The 22,230-nt window shown below is 52.9% G+C and overlaps 8 protein-coding genes across 8 annotated transcripts; 4 read left to right on the top strand and 4 right to left on the bottom strand.

Annotated features, from left to right (window-relative positions):
- Positions 1-2,060: 2,060 nt before the first annotated feature.
- On the bottom strand, positions 2,061-2,813 carry J4E78_000813 (uncharacterized protein; the record flags this gene model as incomplete). The annotated part of the gene is made up of 1 exon (XM_049361474.1): positions 2,061-2,813. The coding sequence occupies one exon, from the start codon at positions 2,811-2,813 to the stop codon at positions 2,061-2,063; it is 753 nt and encodes a 250-aa protein (XP_049226757.1).
- Positions 2,814-3,220: 407 nt separating this feature from the next.
- On the top strand, positions 3,221-6,436 carry J4E78_000812 (uncharacterized protein; the record flags this gene model as incomplete). Its single annotated transcript, XM_049361473.1, has 2 exons — positions 3,221-3,356; positions 3,405-6,436. 2 exons carry the CDS (start codon positions 3,221-3,223, stop codon positions 6,434-6,436), a joined length of 3,168 nt encoding a protein of 1,055 aa, XP_049226756.1.
- A 1,692-nt stretch (positions 6,437-8,128) lies between these two features.
- On the top strand, positions 8,129-10,027 carry J4E78_000811 (uncharacterized protein; the record flags this gene model as incomplete). The annotated part of the gene is made up of 1 exon (XM_049361472.1): positions 8,129-10,027. The coding sequence occupies one exon, from the start codon at positions 8,129-8,131 to the stop codon at positions 10,025-10,027; it is 1,899 nt and encodes a 632-aa protein (XP_049226755.1).
- A 2,574-nt stretch (positions 10,028-12,601) lies between these two features.
- J4E78_000810 (uncharacterized protein) lies at positions 12,602-13,184 on the top strand (the record flags this gene model as incomplete). The annotated part of the gene is made up of 2 exons (XM_049361471.1): positions 12,602-12,799; positions 12,906-13,184. The coding sequence occupies 2 exons, from the start codon at positions 12,602-12,604 to the stop codon at positions 13,182-13,184; spliced, it is 477 nt and encodes a 158-aa protein (XP_049226754.1).
- A 360-nt stretch (positions 13,185-13,544) lies between these two features.
- On the bottom strand, positions 13,545-15,572 carry J4E78_000809 (uncharacterized protein; the record flags this gene model as incomplete). Its single annotated transcript, XM_049361470.1, has 5 exons — positions 13,545-13,795; positions 13,854-14,994; positions 15,048-15,264; positions 15,323-15,442; positions 15,511-15,572. The coding sequence occupies 5 exons, from the start codon at positions 15,570-15,572 to the stop codon at positions 13,545-13,547; spliced, it is 1,791 nt and encodes a 596-aa protein (XP_049226753.1).
- A 672-nt stretch (positions 15,573-16,244) lies between these two features.
- J4E78_000808 (uncharacterized protein) lies at positions 16,245-18,322 on the bottom strand (the record flags this gene model as incomplete). Its single annotated transcript, XM_049361469.1, has 2 exons — positions 16,245-18,115; positions 18,283-18,322. 2 exons carry the CDS (start codon positions 18,320-18,322, stop codon positions 16,245-16,247), a joined length of 1,911 nt encoding a protein of 636 aa, XP_049226752.1.
- Positions 18,323-18,512: 190 nt separating this feature from the next.
- On the bottom strand, positions 18,513-20,239 carry J4E78_000807 (uncharacterized protein; the record flags this gene model as incomplete). The annotated part of the gene is made up of 5 exons (XM_049361468.1): positions 18,513-19,772; positions 19,817-19,898; positions 19,944-19,992; positions 20,042-20,104; positions 20,158-20,239. 5 exons carry the CDS (start codon positions 20,237-20,239, stop codon positions 18,513-18,515), a joined length of 1,536 nt encoding a protein of 511 aa, XP_049226751.1.
- An 883-nt stretch (positions 20,240-21,122) lies between these two features.
- Positions 21,123-21,959, top strand: CSR1 (phosphatidylinositol transfer protein csr1; the record flags this gene model as incomplete). The annotated part of the gene is made up of 4 exons (XM_049361467.1): positions 21,123-21,318; positions 21,381-21,550; positions 21,602-21,708; positions 21,764-21,959. 4 exons carry the CDS (start codon positions 21,123-21,125, stop codon positions 21,957-21,959), a joined length of 669 nt encoding a protein of 222 aa, XP_049226750.1.
- Between the last annotated feature and the right edge of the window lie 271 nt (positions 21,960-22,230).

The raw sequence follows: 22,230 nt of genomic DNA, 5'->3' as shown, positions 1-22,230 counted from the left end.
GAGCTGAGAGATATGGTCTACGAAGCCCTACTTGGAGAACCTCAGACCTACTACTTTGACGACGATGCACACGGTTTGGGATTTTCGGATCCAGCTAACATTGTGGCCCACAATCCCCATATCGGCGACAAGTTGTTCCTCGGCGAAGAAACAATTACTGAACTTGCGGAAATGTGGTATCGGCACTCAGTCTTCAATTTCCTCGGTGATGCTACCGTGGCTCTCTTATTCGGCAACCAAACCTGGGCACTGCCTGAACTTGATCCCGCTCGGTTGATACGCCACGTATACATGACTCTAGCCCCCAGAGATCGTCAGAACAACATAAGATACCAGGCTGTGGAAGCTAGGGACGAGCTGCTTCTGCCATCGGACTTCGAGCAACTTGCGAAACTGCAGCAACCGGCGACCTTCACAATCGGTATCTACCTCGGACATTGGATTTACCATGGTGAGACGAGAGAAGACACGAAGACCTCCATCGATACAATGTTCAGAAGGGTCTTTCCGATGTTGAAGCAGTTGATCGCTTCCGGCGTGGGCGTCGCTCTTGAGATATACAAAACGGAGCCTGTGAAAGTAGAATTGAAACATCTTGATAGCGAAAGTTGGTTGAAGCTGGTTCGTGGGACGCATCTCCGACAGTGAAATAAGGTACAGGGTCACTCGCTCCAAAGGATTATGTTCAATATGAACGGGTTTGAGAAAACACCTAGGTATCTCGATTATGTCTAGTTCCGGCTAGTCAAAGCCCGATCGAGACTAGCCACGCTTAGCCTCAATCTCCACCTGGGCACCTGGCTTTTGCGAACAACCCGTTACTTCATTTTTCATACATCAACTTCCGCAACTCGTTCTATCCCCGGCATGTCACAAACTAATACGATTTTCGATCCGGCTCTTGTCTCCAGGTAAATACTGCGCTTTCACTTACAGTGCAACTACTCATAAATCCCAACAACAGTATGCTGAGAGCAGCTCAACGCCACGCGATGCAGAGTGCAACACTGCGAGACAAAGCGCGCGAACACGTTGAGAACTGGGCAAAATCATCGTGTCTTAGCTTGTGTACAGAGATGCAATCGCGGTTACCCCGCGAGCTACGAAATATGGTCTATGGATCAGTTTTCCAAGATGCTGGCAGCTTCCTGGCATCTTGGCCCTATCCAGAAGGCGTACTGAAAGACTGCCCACATCTTCGCGACATCACATACGTAGGCAATGAAACACTTGTCGAATTAGCTGAAGAGTGGCATCATTACTGCATCTTCGGCCTCGACCTTGATGGCAACTGTCAGGGTCTCGTCAACACGGGAAGCGAGATTTGGGGTTTGCCTGGTCTGGAATTTGCCCGACATATCCGCCACGTAGAAGTCGAAATACGTCCTGCATATTCGGAAGCACGTGTGGGATCCGATGACTCCATAGGATTGCCGGGAGGTTGGAGAAGCCTGTATAAGCTGCAGCGACCGGCTACGCTTACCCTGAAGGCGGACTTCGTGGAATGGCTAGATAGCGATCAGCCAGGTGATTTGCATGCCCAGGTCGTTGAGCTGTTGACATACCTGATTGGTGCTGGTGTCAAGGTAACTGTTGAACTTACAGCTTCTCATAGATCCAAACCCCACAGTGGAAGTGTTGGTTTGGAACATCTCGAGAACGATATGTGGTGTGATTTGCTTTACCGAGTACGGAATGATTAGATTGGGCGTGTGGTATGATTATCGGGTGACCTGTATAACGATAGACCATTACTTGGTTAGCACATGGAGTCCGTCAAAATAAAAGCAGAAGTAGTGAAAGGCCCTGTATGGATCTTAATTTCGTCGTTCCAAGATTGTTGCTCTTTCATGGAGCAACCCGACGCTGCCTCCCATCGAGGTTTACATGAAAACGCATTCAGTCTTCCGTCCTAGGTCTCCCACAGTTTCGATGTTCCTAGACACCACATCCGAGACGTTTCGCTGTGTCCGACTCGATTCGTGCGTGTTGTCTGGAATGTCGCGCTGGGACGTCGTGCTGAGACGACAGTTTGATAAACTCCACTCCTCCTTACTCCTTCATCCAAACCTCTTGCCGTATCCTTTGACCACATCGTCTAACATGGTACGCATCCTCTTGCATCCTTCGATACCCACTGCCAGCATACCCTCTAACCTCTCCACTCGTACCCTGGTCTCCATGACGCACACAGCGACGTTATCGGTATCCCCCAATGTCCCTACCGTCAAGAACGGCAGCTCCAATTCCTCCTGGTTGTTGAGATCCAACAGTGGATCATCGGCAGACGCGTTGTCCGCCGCTGACGCAGAAGCTGAAGAAGCAGCTGTGCAAGCAACCAGATAATCTGTCATTGGTATACCCGCATCGATAAGCGCCAATGTTGACGCATTGATACACGCTGCCAACAGCGACCCATCCTGTGAAATGATGTGTATGTTCAGTGTAATCGTCGAATGCGGGTAGAGATGCAGCAGCAACACGCCCTCAAACGCCGACCTCAGGCAGTGCTCCATCTCACTTGTCCGCTTATCGCTCTTCCTCTTCCTTCGCTCTACACCGCTGAAACCCGCAAAATTTATCTCGACCTCAACTTTGGCCTGCTTGTCTGCGCCGCCTCTTTGCCCTGACTGCTTACCCTCGGCGGGACCCGTGACGGAAACGAGGATCTTGGTGTTGCCCATCTCGAGATATGACGAGCCATCGGCGGCGGCTTGCGTGGAGATTTGCGCGTGGATTCGGCGGAGTTCGTTCCAGCGGCGGCCATCGAGGCGGAGGAGCGCGAGCGAGTAGGTGCTGGTGTCTAGCGGCATCTTGGTGGTGTCGCAGAATTGTGAAAGAAGGGCTGTATATTGCGCGACGCGGTTCGCCGACTGGTGACTGTGGTTTGTGAAGACAGCTGATTTTGGCAGGGCGTGCAATTGCGCGCGATGATGCAGGCTTGCAGGCTTGCAGGCTCGAGCTCCAGATTTTGGCGGAACTTCTTGCAGGGATCTTCTGCCAGTCGCGCCCCGCTTTCACGTGAGAGCGTGTTAGCGTGTTTGGGTAGCTTGGTGGCGCTTCCTTTCACGCTCCATTCCAGGTGCTTCCTTCCGTGACAATCGCCGCAGATCAGGACCGTGCGCCAATATGCGATTGTCAAGCGCCCGTACCAGTGATAAGCTGAGCAAAGTCACACAGCCTTCACGACCGACGCCTGCTACCCGCCACCTCGGTCATCATGTCCTTCAGTCGCGACAAGTCGAAGGATGAACAGAGAGCGCGAAGAGTTTTTGGCGAGAGTGGTGAGGAAGATGACGATCTTGACATCATTGAAGCGTCTAGAAAAGGTTTGGATCTCTCCCAGTATATTGACGGTCAGTCGATGCTTCCTCGACCTTTGACAATATGCTAATACTTGGTAGTCCTGACTCAAAGTCAGACTCAGTCGCAAAAGGCTACAGACGAGGTCACAGAAGACGAAGACGAAGAGGACGACGATACTGATGACGATGCAATGGATGAACCAGAACCACGAACTAGAGATGTCACTAGCTCAGGTACCGATGACGATGAGTTGTTAGAAGCCGAGTACGATCCAAGGGCTTTTCACAAAGAATGGACGGGACGCAAGACCGAGAAACGGAAGCGCACCACTGCTGAAACCAACCGGATTCGCAGTGAAAAGAAGAGTAAAGCAACGGCTGCAACCAGTATCGTGGGTCGCAGACCTCCACCCAAGAAAAATGGCTATGGTCCGACAGGCTTCAGTACCGACACCTTAGCCGATGATGAGGGCGCGACAGCTTTCTTAGACGACCCCATTCCTGACTACTTCATATCGCGACAAAAGACACTCAAGAAGTTGCACGAATCTGGACTGCGATACCCTCCCAGTTATCACGACGTTGACTGGTACAGCGCGGGCACTGAAGAGAAGCCAGAACTTGACAACTCCGTACAGCAGCAGCGCGAAAAGAAGGACATCAGACTCCGCGGGTCGCATGGGATCATACCTGGCCCCATCGCTCAATGGTTGCGCGACTACCAGGTTGAAGGCGTCCAGTTCTTGCATGAAAAATTCGTCAAGCAGACCGGTGCGATTCTAGGTGATGACATGGGACTGGGAAAGACTATCCAGGTCATCGCATTCCTCACAGCAGCATTTGGTAAGACGGGCACTGAGCGCGATGCCAAATGCATGCGGAAGATTCGTGGTCTGAGCAAGGCTCGTTGGTATCCGCGGGTACTCATCGTCTGCCCTGGTACGCTCATGCAAAATTGGGAAGATGAGCTCTCCAAGTGGGGCTGGTGGGAAGTCTACAAATACCATGGCCCCGTCAAGGCCGATCGGAAAGGCGTTCTCGGCGCTGCAGCTAAGGGCATGTTAGAGATTATGATTACGACATACACGACATACCGCAATCATGAGAGCGAGATCAACACCATCGACTGGGACTGTGTCATCGCTGATGAGTGCCATCAAATCAAGAGCAAGGACTCCGAGATCACCAAAGCAATGAACAAAATCAACGCACTGTGTCGCATTGGGTTGACAGGTACCGCGATTCAGAACAAATATGAGGAGCTCTGGAATCTCCTCAACTGGGTACGACCTGGCGCATACGGGTCAGCCCAAGAGTGGAAGCAGAAGATTAGTCTTCCGCTGAAGCTAGGCCAGGCTCACGATGCCACCAACGCTCAGCTTGCCGACTCGCGAAGTCGAGCTCAGGATCTCGTTCACAATATCCTACCTAGTGTCTTCCTTCGGCGTATGAAGACCCTGATCGCTGACCAGCTACCAAAGAAGAGCGATCGCGTCATATTCTGCCAGCTCACCGAGACTCAAGCTGACGCCTATCGAACCTTCCTTGAGAGCGACAGGTGTGAGTACATACGCACTTCGAGGGAAAAGTGCGATTGTGGGTCCGGGAAAAGCAGAGGCTTCTGCTGTTACGCCGATGTCGAAGGCGAGAAGTGGTCAAACTTCATCTTTCCCTGCATGGTCACATTCCAGAAACTCGCAAATCACCTAGCCCTAATCGTGCCAATGTCGAGCGAGAATGCAGAGAAGCAAGACAAAGATCGTCAAACATTGGAGCTAGCCTGCCCTAATACGCACAATGATCTCTTCAAGATTCGAGACAACATTTTGGTACAGTCTCAGCGAGAGTTCTGTGGAAAATGGAAAGTACTGCGGCGACTACTTGACTTCTGGCACTCGAATGGCGACAAGGTGCTTATCTTCTCACATTCCGTTCGCCTGTTGAGGCTGCTTAGAGGTCTCTTCGATGTCGACGGTACAAAGTACAATTTCTCGTACCTTGACGGCAGCATGAAGTACGAAGATCGCTCCCAGGCTGTTGCAGACTTCAACGCAGATCCCAACCAGTTCGTGTTCCTAATCAGCACTAAGGCTGGAGGAGTGGGTCTGAATATCACGTCGGCTAACAAGGTTGTCGTGATGGATCCGCATTGGAACCCAGCCTATGACCTGCAGGCACAAGATCGAGCGTACCGTATTGGTCAGACACGCAACGTTGAGGTATTTCGGTTAGTGTCAAGCGGTACTATCGAGGAGGTGGTCTACGCTCGTCAAATCTACAAGCAACAGCAAGCGAACATTGGATATAATGCATCGGAAGAACGTCGCTATTTCAAGGGTGTGATGGATCAATCCACCAAAAAGGGCGAGCTGTTTGGTCTGGAAAACCTCTTCACCTTCCAGGAGCACAGCGTGCTGCTTCGCGACATCATGCACAAGACGAACGTCGCTGAATCAAAAGCCGGCGTCAACGCTTATGACTTCCATGTCGATGAGTCGCAGTACGACTCTGAGGATGAGGATATCCTTTCCAACAAGAACCTCGGCCTTGATGACGACGCTAATATCGCCGGCATCAAGAAGTTCGCTGATTCAATCCTTTCAACAACCACCGGCGGCAAGGGCAAGATGAGAGCCACAAGGCGCACTGGGCCTGATCCAATCAACGCAATTCTTGCGAAGGCTGGAGTTCAATATACGCACGAGAACTCAGAGGTCATCGGGCGCAGCGAGATAGAAGCTCGACTAGGTAAACAGGCCATGGAGGTACGCAACGATATCGATCTCGCAGGCAAACGCGTCTTCCAGAGTACGCAGTCGCAATCTCAATCACAGCATCAGTCCGGTAATCGGGATCATGGGGATGAGACCGACGCTGAAGAAGGCGACGAGGTCCATGTTACTGGTAGTGCGACGAAAGGCGAGTTCAAGATCAACTACCGGTATAGACCGAGCGAGGATGTGCGAAAGCGACAGTTCTGTAGCATGGCGGAGAGTATGGGGTTTGATGATCCGGTAGAGTTTGCGCTGCTTGTGGAAAGCAGTACGCAAGAAGAGAGGAGGAAGATGCTCGAGCGCTTCTATCGTGGGCGGAGGAGGCAGATGATGGGTGATCTTAGTACACCGAAATAGCCTGCACAGTCACCCCGAGTGTCGCGCGCACTCGCTTGAAGGTCTTGGAAGAGGCATTCGCGAAATTAGATGTCCATATCGTCCATAAATTTGATGCCGTGGCTGTCGTTGCGTTACGTCGCACTTTCCTGCGTCAGCTCGCTAACCCCACAATCGCACCCAGCCATTCGGTAGGACTAGATCAAAGCTTTCCAACATCAACCCACGACGCCCGAGAGGGTCACTTTGCAGGTTTCAGCGTCGACATGGAAGAATCATTGAACAGGTACCGCGCGAAATGAACACCACACGGTGCAAGCATTACGCAGGTAGCGTACCGACCTTGGCATGGGTGTTGATGCCCATTACTTGTATTAGATACCTCGTAAGTCTTCATTTGTTGTTTATCATGTATCATTCGCTTCTCGTTTTGTTGTTTTGACCATCAACCTAGGCACAAAAATCCGCGTGTTCATAGAGAGGGGCCTCATCTGAAATGACTACAATGACCAGCAGACCCAGGGCCTGCGCGCACTCCCAGTAGTGCCATTGAGCCACCCTCCAGACTTTCGCATCACTGCCGGGCTGCGATCCGAACTTTAGCCAAGATGCAACCCTCGTTGGCTAAAGCATACCGCGGGGAACAACGTGCATCATAGTGCATATCCTCCACGTCGGCACGAGCACATCTTCCCGACCAGTGGAAGTAGAAGCCGAGAAGGCGGTCGAGTCAAGACAAAGAAGAGCTAGCGGAAACGGAGGGGCTTTTCTGGACTTCGTCTAGCGGTACGCGGATGTGTGTCGGAATCCAGCGAGTACCTCCGCAGTGGTATGGCGGTGGTTACAGTGCTAAGGAGGCTAGCTTTGCCATGGCGATGATGGCCTTGGTATCCTCGTTGTACCGGGATTGCGGCTCCAAAATTTCGGCCGGGTACGGGCGTAGAAAACGTTGCGCCAAACGTTACGACGAGATTTGCAGTCTACTCCGACACCCCTTTGCGAAGACAGAGGAGGAACAGTCTTTCTTTACCACCAAGACATACGATCCTCACTCGGAGCTTTAAGCACTCACTGGCAACACTGTCATTCTGGAGAAAGCACCGGAATCTCATAACCGGCATGCGGCACGCCCCCGGATCGGACGTTTTTCAAATGCTCCGTAATCGTGGATGTCGAGTCATTTACGAAGGGCGGAATGTGGAGTTGCGCGTCAGACCCAGGGTGCGCAGTTTTTTGTTTGCTCACATGACAGCTGAGCTACCAGCTCGAAAGGGTGTGTCGAACCGTTCGTTATATGTCATGAGCATTCGTAGCGTGTGTGCGCACCCAATCACCAATCTGCCGGACCAGTATTCGGCGGGAAATGAGGGCTTAGCTTCGGGGGCTTTACCCCGACCCACGTTTCCCCCACAATGCACTCCACACTCATCGCCTTGGCAAATCGTCGGCTCCAGCTAATGGCAATCTCGACTGCGCCAAGGCCAATGAGAAGCTGGTTGTTGGTACGGGTTCCAAGACGACGGTCTATCCGAAGTTTCCCCAAGCAGAAGCAAAACTTCAAAGTCCCTCGGACATAGCGCACATGTCGGCAACGCATCGTGACGGGGTGTATGAAGCCAGACTACAAATACCTGGGTCAAGGCCGTCTACCGAACAGTCAGTAGCAACCGACCTCACCCTTCACCTCGTGCCTCAACTCATACTACCGGCAAGATGGTCGCCCGCAACCGCAGTCAGCGCAAGCTGAACACCTTCACAACGCTGTTCTTTGCTGCAACAGCCATGTCAACAGCCATCCGAATTCCGACCTCAAGTGGTGCAAAATACCCGCGAATGACATCGCGGTCAACAGAGATGGACTCAGCACCATACCGAGATGCTTCTCTATCGGTAGATGAGCGTGTGGAGGATCTCATCCAACGCATGAACATGGAAGAAAAGGCCGGACAGCTCTTCCAGCAGATCAGCTTCCCAGGATCTAACGGAACCCTATCGAACATAACTGCGCCGTCAATCCAAGGAAAGCACATGACACATTTCAACCTCAACGGTGCCATCACCGATGTACGCCAATCTGCGCGGTGGCACAACAGTCTTCAGCAGCTGGCTTTGGACACCAGACTCGGCATACCGATTACGCTTTCTTCGGATCCCAGGCACACTTTCGTTGATGCCACCGGCAGCCAGATCGCGGCAGTCAAGTTCTCGCAGTGGCCCGGAAGCCTGGGATTGGCAGCACTACGTGACGCTGAGCTCATCCACACCTTTGCGGATATTGCACGACAAGAATATAAGGCTGTCGGAATCAGATCCGCCCTACACCCTCAGATTGACGTCGCCACCGAACCGAGATGGGCCAGAATCACCACGACAATGGGCGAGAACGCCACATTGACCGCTGAGCTTGTGGTCGCATACATCAAGGGCTTCCATGGCCCCGGTGAGTTCGGACAAGATTCCGTGACCACCGTGTCGAAGCATTTCCCCGGAAGTGGACCAGTCGAAGACGGTGAGGACAGCCACTTCACCTACGGCAAGAATGCCACATACCCAGGAAACAACTTCGAGCATCATCTCATCCCCTTCAAGGCTGCTATCGCAGCTGGCGCAAGGCAGATGATGCCCTACTACTCCAGGCCTATGGGCACCAAGTACGAGGAGGTCGCCGCTGGCATGAACAAGGGCATTGTCACCGACCTTCTCCGGGGCGAGCTCGGTTTCGACGGAATCGTAGTCAGCGACTGGGGTCTCATCACCGACGGCATCATCGCAGGACAAGACATGCCAGCTCGTGCTTGGGGTGCTGAGAACCTGACTGAGCTTGAGCGTGCCGAGAAGATCTTGAATGCCGGTACCGACCAGATGGGCGGCGAGGAGCGCACTGACCTCGTTCTCGAGTTGGTAGAGAAGGGCATCGTGAGCGAAGAGCGTATTGACATGTCGGTCCGCCGTCTCCTCCGCGAAAAGTTCATCCTCGGCCTCTTCGACAACCCCTTCGTAGATCCCGAGGAAGCCGTGGCCAACGTGGCCAGGAAAGAATGGGTCGAAGCCGGATACGAGGCCCAGAAGAAGTCAATTACCCTACTTACCAACAAGGAATCGACTCTCCCACTCAAGGCTTCTGAATGCTCCAAGGCCAAGTTCTACGTCGAAGGTATCAACAGCACTCTCCTAGAGGCTCGCGACCTGACCGTTGTCGCGACTCCCGAAGAAGCCGACTACGCCTTCCTCCGCATGGCCGCGCCCTACGAGCCCCGCCCAGGTGGTTTCGAGAAGAACTACCACTCTGGCTCTCTCGAGTACAACAGCACTGAGAAGGCGCGCCAAGCAGCCATCTACGCTGCCGTCCCCACCATTGTTGATATCTTCCTTGACCGCCCTGCTGCTGTCCCCGAGATTGCCGAGCAAGCCCAAGCCCTCATGGTCAACTACGGTACTAGCCCGCAAGCCTTCCTTGATGTTATCTTCGGCGTTGACGGTAGCGGTCCGGAGGGTAAGCTGCCGTTCGATCTCCCGAGGAGCGACGAGGCGGTTGAGGCGAGCAAGGAGGACGTGCCGTTCGATACAGAAAACCCTGTCTTCAAGTTCGGACACGGTTTGAGGTATGAGTAGGGGGACGCGCTGTCGAGCCGCTTAGATAGATGACGACTTAACGATATGGTCCTAAAGTCATGATAGCTTAATGTATTTGTTGATACCCATTCCTCTGTTCGTTCTTCGATGTGCTGACTGTTCCGCTGCGCACCGCAGTCGAACCGTAACGGTAGATGTCATCTGTTGGGTGCGCGGATCGCGTAGCATGTAACGATATTTCCAAAGTGTTGACACGCGGCAGAGGGAAAGAGCAATGCTGATCGCGCGAGTAGCGTGCTGATTAAGCGAGACGCGTCTTCTCTAGCCGCGTCGCGTGTTTCTGACAAGCTTCCTCACCTGAGCAGAATTCTCCCAACATCGTTCCTCACCTGGGCATCTGTACACGCACTGGGTATCATATCTTTAGCCACGATCGAATTTCTCATTACTTCTCATTCCCTACCCAGTACCTTCACATTTAGAACCAACTCAAGCATTCTACGTGCTCGGTGATAGCACGCTACATGCCACCGCAAAGAAGCCAAACACAGCTACGGTCATCCACACTACACAACGCGCTAGACACGGAGGAAGAAACCGAGTGAACTCAATCAGTCTACAATGTGCATTCATCTACTCTGTTCTTTATTCCGTCAGCTAATGCTTTTCTCCGTCACCAGTCTGCCTAACCCGCTTTCCGTGTCAGCCATTCCTCGTAACTCTCCACCTGATCGATATTACCCACGACTTCATATTCGACGTCTGTACGTGCCTGAAGGTGCCTACGGACTTCCTGTACCAGACGCCCTTCACGCGCCCCTGTCAGTGCGAAGATGGTAAAGTCGTCGCGTCCGAGGTAGTACTCTAGATCTTCATTAGATTCTGCGCACAATCGCACGCAACGAAGTTGTGGAATCGAATGTAGTGCGCCTACAAGGGCGTCCACGCTAGGGCTGACCAAAGGCTGGCCATGTAAGAAGAACTGCTCCATCGCCTTCCGGTCCTGGGGACCCATCACCATGTGCATGGGTAAGCACATATTTAGTGTCCGCAAATTTCTGCACTCTCGCAGCGACGCGATCATGGTCTGGTATTCTTGGTGTTGCGGTTGTTGATAAACTTCGTACACCCCTTGTACCGTCAAGCCGGCAAGGGCGCTTCTACCTAGAGGGCCAATCTTCTCAAGAAACCGGTGAACGACGGAGCAGTAGTCCTGTGGGTCATAATTCTCTAGGACAATCGTGATGTGGATTTGAGCCCAGAAGAAGGTCTGAACTTCTTTCCGGATTTGCTTGTCCAAGGCTCCGACAACATGCAGCGCTGAAATGGTGCGGTCACAGCGGAGTTCTGCAAGATCCAGTTCCAAACTATATGTCCGGGAACGAGAGAGAAATATGTGATCACTGTTGGCAGTCATCTCCCAGTTTCCAGCTTGTGCGAAATCGCCCGAAGGAGGTTCGAAGAGGGCAAGATCATAGATCATGTTTCGGACCTCACCAGGCAAGTCCGTGAAAGAGATTCTGGAAGGATCCCTTCTGAATTCGCTGGCAAGCATCATCTCTGGGTGCTCACGAAGACGACGCTTGGCCTGACGAACCGGCCTTCTCGTGTGTTCCATGTGCATGTCTCGAAACTGACGGTCAAGCACGTCGATCATCCGTTGCTTTTTTCCACCTTGGAACATCCCGCGCGACTTCATCTCCTCGCGAAGTTCCGAATAACTCATGGCCGCATAATTTGGCATGTCGTCAGCTTCAAGCCTAGCGAGTCTTGTTTCGGAAGCGATGTAAGTGGAGTAGCTCATTTCGGGCTTTGGCTTTGCTGCTCGTCGCACCATATTGATAATATTCGAAAGTTGGGGGGCTTGAGTTGATCTGTAGTGCGTGTGGAAGATAAATATCGCGGGTGTTGGCGGTTTTGAGGAGAGAACGCACTGGGTGGATCATGGGGTCTCCGCGATGTGACTAGTGACCACGAGCACGGACCTGAGCAATGAAATGTTGCCTTACTGCTCAGACCTAACTGCGGGCTGTATAAGATCTTCATGCTGATTTGATCGAGCTTTTGGCGGCGGCGAAAGAGAGACTACGAAACCTAGCACCTAGCACAATGAACCCCTGGCATCCCTTCAGAAGATGCCAGGAAGGCGGATCATGCGCGCTTGGACTGCCTTGATTGCTACATATCAGGAGAGTTACTCACTCGGTCAAGTTACGACAACACATACTCTCAGATGACATACGATATGCCTGCTACGTCGACACGAAGATACTACAAGTAAGTCCTTCTCCAGACCTCTCTTTCCGTGTGCTAGCATCTCTCATTATGATTTTCCCCTGACATCTCAAGCGGAGGTGACCGTCGCTTGCAAGGGCGTTTGTCTCTCAGCATCCAGCGTGACCGACGCGCTCACCTTCCGTATTTTACTTCTCGACGTGACGGCGGATTGTCTGTTTTAGCGGCAAACGGTGGGGGTCCTTGTTTGTATATAATCTACTCTCCTCATAGGCTTGCTTCTTCTTTTCCTTCTATAACAAGCGGAGCATCTCCATTTTCAGCATCACGCTTTGACATACCACTTCCATTATCCTATAATCGACAAAATACGACAAGATGTCCAACAACACCTCCTCAACCAACGAGCTCGTGTACCGTCTAGAGAGTGACCGTCCAACTGGTTATCAGGTCAACGGCTTCGAGGCCTACGCCGACGCCAGCATGGTTACACATTGGCGCACATACAAGCGCAAAACTCCAAACCACGTTCACGGCCGGGATGTCGTTACTGTGGTGAGCGTCAGCAACGCTATCGTAAGTTCCTTTCATGTTCAGTTCCATCATTGTCAATGCCAGTTCACTTCTTCTTCACCTTCACTTTCACCCAAGTATCTACCTACCAATTACTAACGTTGATCAGGATCTGATCGAAAATAACGCCAGCGCGATGGACCAGATTGTCTGGGGCATCACCCATCCTGACGACTGCCATCCCGGCGTCGAGTCCATCATCAGCAACGCAGCCTTGGTCGACCTCCTACTAGTCCGCCACTACAAGAAGTGGGGCGGTCTCGTTCTGCCACCCCTCCAAGCAGCCCGAGGGCTACAAGACGCCCACGAGGTGGTCGCCGAGCAAGAGAAGCAGCGAGGACTAACTTGGGCATCCGGTCGTTCGCTGATGAAGTACCCGAACTGGTAAGATATGGGATGAACTTTTGCTGGAGCAAGACGAGACTGACATGAGGAGGCGCGATACTCGCGGTATGGCTCCACCTCCCGGATTCCAGGGACCGATCGCACCGCCGGCTTTCACCCCGGGTCCTCGTGGTGAGTCTAGTCGGGGACGAGGTGGAAACCGTGGCCGTGGTGGCTTCGGAGGTGGTTACTAGAGGTCAGCTCTACGCGCTTGAGACGTAGCACATCGCGAACAAGAAACTGCATGAGTTGGTGAGCAAGTCGACTTGGAGAAGAATGAACACATTGGTTAACTAGAAGTCGTTGAGGCCTCGCTATTATGAGTCCTTTCTCTCCCCAGACCTCGTCATGTACGTGAAGTTCACTAAACCGCCATGCTCTTAACATCAGCAGTAAGCTTCAAGAAATTATTGCCAGCATCCTCCTTGATCATCTCCGCAGCTCCCTCCCCAATACCATACGCCACCATCTGTGTATGCCCATTGTTAACCTTTGGAATGGAAGACACGTCCGCCACGCGCAGATTCCTGACACCGCGCACACGAAGTCGTGAATCGAGAACAGCGTTGGGGTTATCTGCTTTACCCATCGCGCAGGTACCGGATGCGTGGTAACCTATATCCACCACATTAGTATTTTTTCGCATTTGTAGATGAGAATGGAAGCGACTTACAGGTAGTAGCATGTTCTCTAACATGCGGCTCCCACTCCTCTCTGGTCTCAAAGCCATGATGCGCTAGGGCGTCAGGCCAACTCCCCTTGATCAAGCTCCTTGTCCCCTTCCCCTTTGTAACAATTTCGTTCGCAAATCGACATGCCTCAGTCATGACTAGCATGTCGAGTGGATCTTCCAAATACGCATGATCGACAATGGGGTTTTCGAAGGGATCAGCCGACTTCAGCGTCACGCTACCCCTGCTATGCTGGTTGAAGAGCAGTGCACACATGGCAAAGGCTTGTTTGTGATCAATGGGAAAGTCGGCGTATTGTTTGGGTCCGCCATAGAGTTCGGTGTTCCAGAATTCGATGTTGGGTTGCGAGGGGGTGAGACCCATAGGATCTCGGCCGGGTTCGCGAGGGGCGTCTGTCCACAAGGGTGAGTCTTGGAGGCGCTCGTCTAGGCGCGCGTAACCGAATATGCCGAAGGGGAAGGTCGATAAGATGCCTGTTTTCTTCTCTTTGTATAACGCGTAGGTCGAGGTCATGGCGTCGTCGTGGTATGCGAGGTGATCGTTCGTGAGGTTGGGTTCGGAGACTTCGTAGAAGATGAAGCAGAGAATGTGGTCCATGAGATTGCCGCCTACACCTGGCAGATCAACGCGACACTCGATACCATGATTTTCGAGTTGTTCCTTTGGGCCAAGACCAGAGCGCATCAGGATCGGTGGGCTGCAGTATGCGCCCGCTGCGACAATGACTTCTTTTCTCGCGTGGTAATCGATCTTCTTGCCATTCTTCGATATCGTAGCGACACCCGTGGCTGCCAGGTCTCCGGAATCTTGGCTGAAGAGAAGCTTGTCAACAGTCACTTCCGTCTTGATCGTGATATTTTCCCGTCGATAGCCTTTGGTGATGAAGTCGGCGGCGGTACTCCGTATACCTTGATGTATTGTTCGCGGTACATCGCCACATCCGTGAGGGGTTTCTCCGGTGGAGAACATGTCCGCGTGGTAAGGAAGACCCTGATCAACAAGACTTTCCCTAACACGTTCAGATATGGGTGCCAGGTCGTGAGGCTCGATGTGCAGAGGTCCTGATGAGCCATGAACAGACATATCCGCTTTGTGCCAGTCCTTCTCGTGGAAAGTCTCGGACTGTATGAGGGTCAGCTTGTGTGCTCTCACATCTCTGCACTTCCAGAACCGACCTTCTTCATGTATTCGAACATCTTATCGCCAGTCCACTCATCCAGCCCCCAGTCATCGTAATCCTGCTTGGTGCCCCGTATACAAAGCGTGCCATTCACGCCACTCGATCCACCAAGGAAGCGTCCTCTGCTGACCTTGACCTGGCGGTTGTCTACCTTGGGCATGGGCTCGGTAACGATGTTCCAGTCTGTTTCTTTATCGAAATTTTGGCTCCATCTATGGTGATTTACTTAGCATAACCCAATAGCATTATACGTTAATATGGCTAACTTACCCTCCCGCCATATGTACATTTTCAAGGTCAGCATTGTCGGGTCCGGCTTCTAGGACGAGGATTTTGGCGTTAAGATCTTCCGCGAGACGGCCTGCTATTACACAACCGGATGTGCCGCCACTGATGGGTATATGTTAGTAAAAATATCTGAGGAATGCTACAGTGAGTATGATAAGAAGTCAACTTACCCGCAAATGATGTAGTCGTACACTTCTGTAGGGTCCACCGAGTCGACGCGTTCAAGAGACATGGCTGGTTTGTGAGTAGATGATAGAGGAAACTTGCCTCCCGATGCGCAGTACGAGGTCAGAGTCCATATAACGTGGTCTGGTTAGTCTAGAGCTATGTGCAACGGAATGAGACCGCGGTCCACGGTAGCGCTACCGGGTACGATTCTACGAGACTAAATGTTGAAGCTGAGTGGCTACTATGCCTTAGCCAGGCTACTTTGACATGTCATTTCAGTGACGCTGAACCAATAACACGGAAAGTCATGAAGAATTTGGAAGACTTGCTTCAGTCTGCTTACACGCATATGCATCTTCCTCATCCACGTAGGCCTCCATTTGCCAGGAGAGCGGAATGAGTCCGAACTTGTCGATCACGCAGCATTTAAGGTTCGGGCCTAGTCCATCTTCTTGGCTGTCGAGGAAGAAGCAAGGCCTGAGGGCGCTGGAAACTGGGGTAGCGCGGGAGGCGGACGAATGAAGCGGGAATGGGCGAGATGTAGCGCTCATTTAAGTTGGTGCCCGGTCGTGGAGACGTGCACGCTGGCGCGTGGAATTGCATTGCGGGGTAAACCCATGTCTCCGAAGGGTCTACCTAGGTATGCACACTAGCCTACTCAGCTCAGGTACGTCGATTCAAGGAACGCAGCTCTTCGAAGCCCTGCTGTATAGTTATATGCCCTACATACCCATCTCTATATCCTTCGTTTCGTAACTTCCGTGACCGAAGCCGTCCTCTCACGCGTCGTATGCACAATCGTCTTCGCCTCCATTGAGTTCTTAGTCGAGCCCAACTCTTGCTTCTTACTCTTAACAATCGCTGGATGTCTTGTGTCCGCGGCTACGCGCTCATAGGCAGTCGCCACAGTCCCGACTACTAGACAGAGCAGCAAGATCAGGTCAACGATGTGCACACCCCACCACCAATGCTGAACCCCGACTCCACACGTGCTAAACTCGAAGACCCACTCGCCTTTCTCGCCCTTACTTTCATCGAACCACGCTGATAGGAAACCTGCGTAGCCTGAGTACTCTCCCATCATGCTGCGGAGTGTAATCTCGCGAATGTGAGGGACATCGTTGATGGAAGTGCATTCGTTGGCTGGGGTGATGTCGTATGGACGAGTTGGGAAGCGACGAGCCTTCCATTTCGGTGGCGCGGGAGTTTCAGGTTCAGGCTCTGAAGTAGGCTCTGGTGCCGATTCAGATGCTGTCTCGTCCGAGGTCACATCGGATTCGGCAATGGTATCATTAGCGGCTACCACGTTGATGTCGACGCCATCGATATCCATCGAAGTAGCAATCATAGTCGCATTCGTAGTGCTCGCTGGCCAGTATGCCTCCTCTCTCTTCACATGGGCAACTTGACACGCATCGTCCACGCCGGGCTGACGAATGTAATGTACGACGTCACAGCCAGCGTGATCATGCCCGTTGAGTATTATACCCCTCCTACCCTGCCCCTTGCCCTCTGCATCTTTATTCGCACTCATGCCAAACAACCCCTCGAGAACAATCTTACTAGCATGGTCTGATAGCATATTTTGCTCCTTCACCCCTTGACCTTCTTCAAAGAAGTCGAAGTATGGGCTGTCAACACAGACACCTTCCTCCTTCTCGAGCGGAATATGGGTGAGGAGTATGGTAGCGTGTGTCTTGTCATCGACCGGAAGAGAGCTGGTTATGATGTGGTTCATGTAGGAGTATGTCTCGGTCTGAAGGTCGGAGGACCAGGCGGGTGTATCGAGATTCATGGAGTTCAGGATGATGAGGCGGAGTGTCGGAGGCCTGGGCAGGTCTTGTATAGCGGGTTCGGTGGTCTTGTTCAAACGCAATGTGTCCGGGAGCGTGAACCAGATATCCCAGTTGGAACTTCCAAAGGCCTTTTCGAATCGCTCGATACGCGACTCGTCGATGTCGCCAGCGTAACCAACGTCGTGGTTTCCAACTATGTTAATGACGCGCTTCTCCCAGTCTTGATCAGCACCCAGCACTTCGGTCGTTCCACCCCACAGTGCCTTTCTCTCTGGTTTCTGTTCCTCATCTATCGTCTCTTCTCCTGAAACTTCTTGTTCCGTTGTAGGTTCTGTTGGCGGCTGTTCTTTCTTCTCGGTCTCAAGAGCACCAAAGATGGCATCCGGCACCTTCTCCAATCCCCTCATGACGATGTTCCAGTAACGCCCTGCTCGCTTCCTGAACTCGCCATCTGTGACCCACTGGCTGCCCAGCAAGTCACCAAGCACACTGATGTGTGTGGGTTCAGTCCACCACCGTAGGCTTCTTACGATGTGCGAGAGATACCAGTCGTTCCCCCACAAGTCTACAGCCTTCCTTTTTCCCTCCAACCATCTGCCGGCATCTTTCACGACACCTCTCGCTGCTTCTTGTACGATGTCTCGTCGGTGGGTGGAGTTGGCTGCATCGCGCAGATTCGGTACGAGCTTCTCGATCGACGGGAAGACGAGCGCATTCGGATCGGGGAGTGAAGAATCGCCCTCGAGCTGTGGATCACCAAGGGAGAGGAGACGGAAAGGTGCGATGGCTTGCGCCTGCGTGGATGGGGGCTCTGGGAATGCGCAGCCGTGAAAAATGGGATATAAATACAGCCATGTCGTGCCAATCAAGGCTATCGGACACAGCAGCAGGGCGACGCGGAAAAGAAATCTCGAGAGCTGCATCTATGCATGTTCGGGTCCGGAAAGGGGACGGTGCTGTTGTTTTCACATGCCACACGTTGCGCGCGCGTCGACAGCGTCTTGGCCGCGGAGGTCATGCAGGGGTAACATCAGCCAATCAAAGAGGCGCATTTGCGGAGAACCATCACTGTCCTCATGGTCTTCATCATCACTATTTTCAGATATAAGATCGTCTATTACGCTCTTTCTCGACTGTCGTAGTATCATACGCCGCATTTTGTATCTTCAAGCCAAAACAAAAAAAAGCATTGCACACTGTTATGGCATCTAGCCCAGCAGATCTCCCAGAGCGCCGCCAGGCTTTGACCCTGACTGCGATGGTTGTGCGGCAGGGGCAGGTGTGCTGGATGCAGAAGCAGGGGCACCCCAGAGTCCTTGTGACGTCTTTTGCTTAGCCAAATCCCCCATGGTAACCTTTTGTGTTGGCGTGGAAGACTTCTTTGGCGCAGCTCCAGCAAGTAAAGAAGCGAAAGCGTCACCGCCCGCTTTCTTGGGAGCAGCTCCTCCGCCAATGCGACCACCTGGTGACATGACAGAAGGTGTAGATGCTCCTGATTGGGGCGCGGGCTGAGGAACGGAAGTGAAGTAGTTCGGGCCGGCCGCTTGGTAACCTGTGGGTTGTGGTGGCTGCGAGAAGCTCGACGTCATGGAAGGAGGCGCGCTCATCTTATTCGCAGCGGGTGGTGGCGAGACGGTCGCAAACAAGTTGCTGAGATTGTTGTTCTGCGCAGCAGATTGAGCTTGCGGTGCGGCGAACTGGGTTGACGAAGTAATGTGAGAGGTCGAGGCAGGAGACGCAACGTTGAAAGCTGAAGCAGCTGGCTTGGATGCAGGTGCTGCCGGTGCCGCAGACTGGAAGTCGTCGAAATCGTCGTCGTCGCCAAAGTCGTCACTTGCAGCAGTGACAGGCTGCTTCCCTGCCGAAGTCGACATGGGCGCGGGCTCATCGTCAAACGCAAGTAAGTCGACGACTGGCTCAGGTGCTTTCGGCTTAGGTTCCTCCTTCTTGACTTCTTTCTTTGTGTGACTCGCCGTAGGCTCTCTCCGCCGTGCTGGTGCTGAGCTGGCATCACCCTCATCGTATTCGTCGTATTCGTCGAACTTGTCGCGCCTCTGTTGCGTATCTGCGAAGCCAGACTGGTTGCCTCCGAAGCCACCACCGTCGCCGTATACCTCCCCTCTGTAGCCGCCATAGTCGGCTTGTTCGCTACCAAAGCCTCCGTAGCGGCTGCCACCTCCACTGCTTCCCGAGAAGCCGCCCATGCCGATGCCCGCTCCGCCCTCGACACCGCCAAATTTGTTTCGGTTCGCTCGCGCTTTCTTGCGCTCAGTCCGGATGCGATCGACATCGCTGAGGAGTTCGGCGAGCTCCTTGGCACGGTTGCGTACGTTGATGCCCTGATCCTTGCCGTTGGAGTCGATGAAGTGGAATTGCCGTAGCATCTTGAGGAGCGAGACATGAGAGCGCGCGTCGTCGATTACTCGTTCCGAACCGTTCTTGATCAGGTATTCGAGAAGTTGCAGCGCCTGGGTCTGTTAGCGACGGTGGTGGCACAGAGCGCTCAACGTACCTTGTAGATCTGTCTCCATTCCTCCGAGGCCTTCTCGGTGAAGCGCTTGTAAATCATGGGCATGATCTCATTCAGTAGTTGGCTGATCTGTTAGCCGTGATCCACCAGCTCCTCAGGCATCGCCTACTAGTTGAAGGTTCCATTGGCGATCTCCTGTAGCATAGTCGAGGATGCACCTTGCCATCTGTCAGCGGAAGCCTTCGTCGCGCACGAGATTTCGCTCACCCCATGGCTCATTGTTTGTCGCCTCGCGGACCTTGGCCTCCATCTCCGTGTAGTTCATGACGGCTGCGCAGCGCGTTAGCATTGGCCAGCTGGCTTCATGCGCCCCCTCAGCCTACCATTTTGGGCCTTGCGAAATCCGGCCTTGAGATCGTAGAGCGTGAGGTTGCTCACTTGGTCCTTCAAGCTGTTTAGATCCATGATTGCCGAATTCTGGCGCGTAAATCTGGCGGTTTGGCGATGTGGGTGTATTGTAGTTGGGCTGGCAGCTGTCGACCACGATCTCGGTAGCGGACCCCCGAGGGCGCTTTGCACAAGTTTCGGGAAGTCGGAATGGGCGCCTGCGTTTGGGATATTTATATGGCAGAAAATATCAATCAGGAAGGATGCAGAAGCCTTCAATTACAGGAATGCGTTTACCTTGTCAGCAAGCCAACCTGTGAAGTGCATACACCGTAGACAATCCGACAGCAGCCCGAATCTCACGTGACATGAGCTTGGACCTTGCCCGCCTCGAGAACTACAAACAACACTACTTCGACAGTGGTACGACTCGGCATACGGATATAGCGTGGTTCAATGGGCATCCGTATCCCTCGTTGTGTAAGAAGAAGCGGATATTAATTCCAGAGCGGGCCGGTCCCACGCAAAGGTCCACGATTGACGTGAGCGATGAAGCGCCGAATCGGGGAACGCGCTAGACTCGTGCACAAGCTTGAGGTATCCAAAGTTTTCCGTCTGGTCATCCATCCGACACTACACCTGCTGCCTCTCGTCGGTAGTCCATCAATTGTATTATATCTGTTCCGTTTTGCATATCGTGTTGCATAGCGGCCCGATTCCTCCTCGTATACTTTGGTAAGTTGCCACCGTTGGAATTGTATACCTCGATCCTTGGGTTATTGTAGCGATGCCGCAGTTCTGTGTAGCTCTAAATTGAGTTTACAGCCAACAAAGTGGCACCGGATTTCAGCTCCAAAGCTGCAGCATCTCCCAGCAGAAAATTACCTGCTATCTCACGATTCACTGCCAAGCTCCATGACCTAACTGCCTATCAGGTTAGACTCACACCCCGCGCTGCATCATGCCCCACCTTCCGAGAGCTTCTGCTCTTTCAGCTTTCCGTGCAGGTCCCCAACTGCGCGCTCCTATCAACAAACGCTTCTTCACTCCCTCGGCATATAACATGGCCATCAAGGCTTACTTTGATTGCTCTTGGACCGGCCCCACTGTCGAGGTCGATAACGCTGGCAATGTCACTAGCCAAGGTGATGTCAAAGGTAGCTCCTCCCAGCTTTGTCATAGCATGTTACCTGCAATTGCTAACTTTGTATACCTACAGCGCAAACCGGCCGTGTCAACTTCGAGCTCTTCGACGATGTCGTCCCCAAGACGGTTGAGAACTTCCGCGCTCTCTGCACTGGCGAGAAGGGCTTTGGCTACAAGGGCTCCAAGTTCCACCGCGTGATTCCCGACTTCATGCTCCAGGGTGGTGACTTCACCCGCGGCAACGTGAGTTTTGGCCCCAACATATCACAGGGACAGTTGGCTAACAGGCAGTAGGGTACAGGTGGTAAGAGCATCTACGGTCCCCAGTTCGCCGACGAGAACTTCAAGTTGAAGCACGACCGCCCCTTCCTCCTCTCCATGGCCAACGCCGGCCCCAACACGTAGGTTTTACACATCCACGGATGAGCGGAGTGAGTCATGGCTAACGCGTCACAGCAACGGCTCCCAGTTCTTCGTCACCACCGTCGTTACCTCATGGCTCAACGGCAAGCACGTCGTCTTCGGTGGCGTTCCCGACGGCGACGTCGAATCCTACAAGGTTGTCCGAGCGATCGAGGCCTGCGGCTCCAGCAACGGCACCATCAAGTACAAGGATGGCCCACCCACCATTACTGATGCCGGAGCCCAGTAGATACTCTGTGATGAGAGTGGAATATAACTATGGTCGACTATCTGAGAAGGATTTTTTGGTGCAATAGACAGCTTTCGATTCAGTAGTAATGGTCAACAAGGCTCCATAACTCTTCGAGAGGCTATCCATCAGCGAAATTATCCATTTTGATGTGCATGTGACAATTCCGATACATTTGCCAGACCCTCTCTTTCACAGCGCAGGCGCGCTGCTGTCTGCGACTTTTTTTGTCGCGAGGAGGGGCAACAATTTACCCCGCATTCGTCATATC

The sequence above is a fragment of the Alternaria triticimaculans genome (assembly GCF_023758025.1).
Source record: "Alternaria triticimaculans strain BMP 0046 chromosome Unknown scaffold_1, whole genome shotgun sequence".
NCBI lineage: Eukaryota > Fungi > Ascomycota > Dothideomycetes > Pleosporales > Pleosporaceae > Alternaria > Alternaria triticimaculans.
This window is presented reverse-complemented; position numbering and strand designations above follow the sequence as displayed.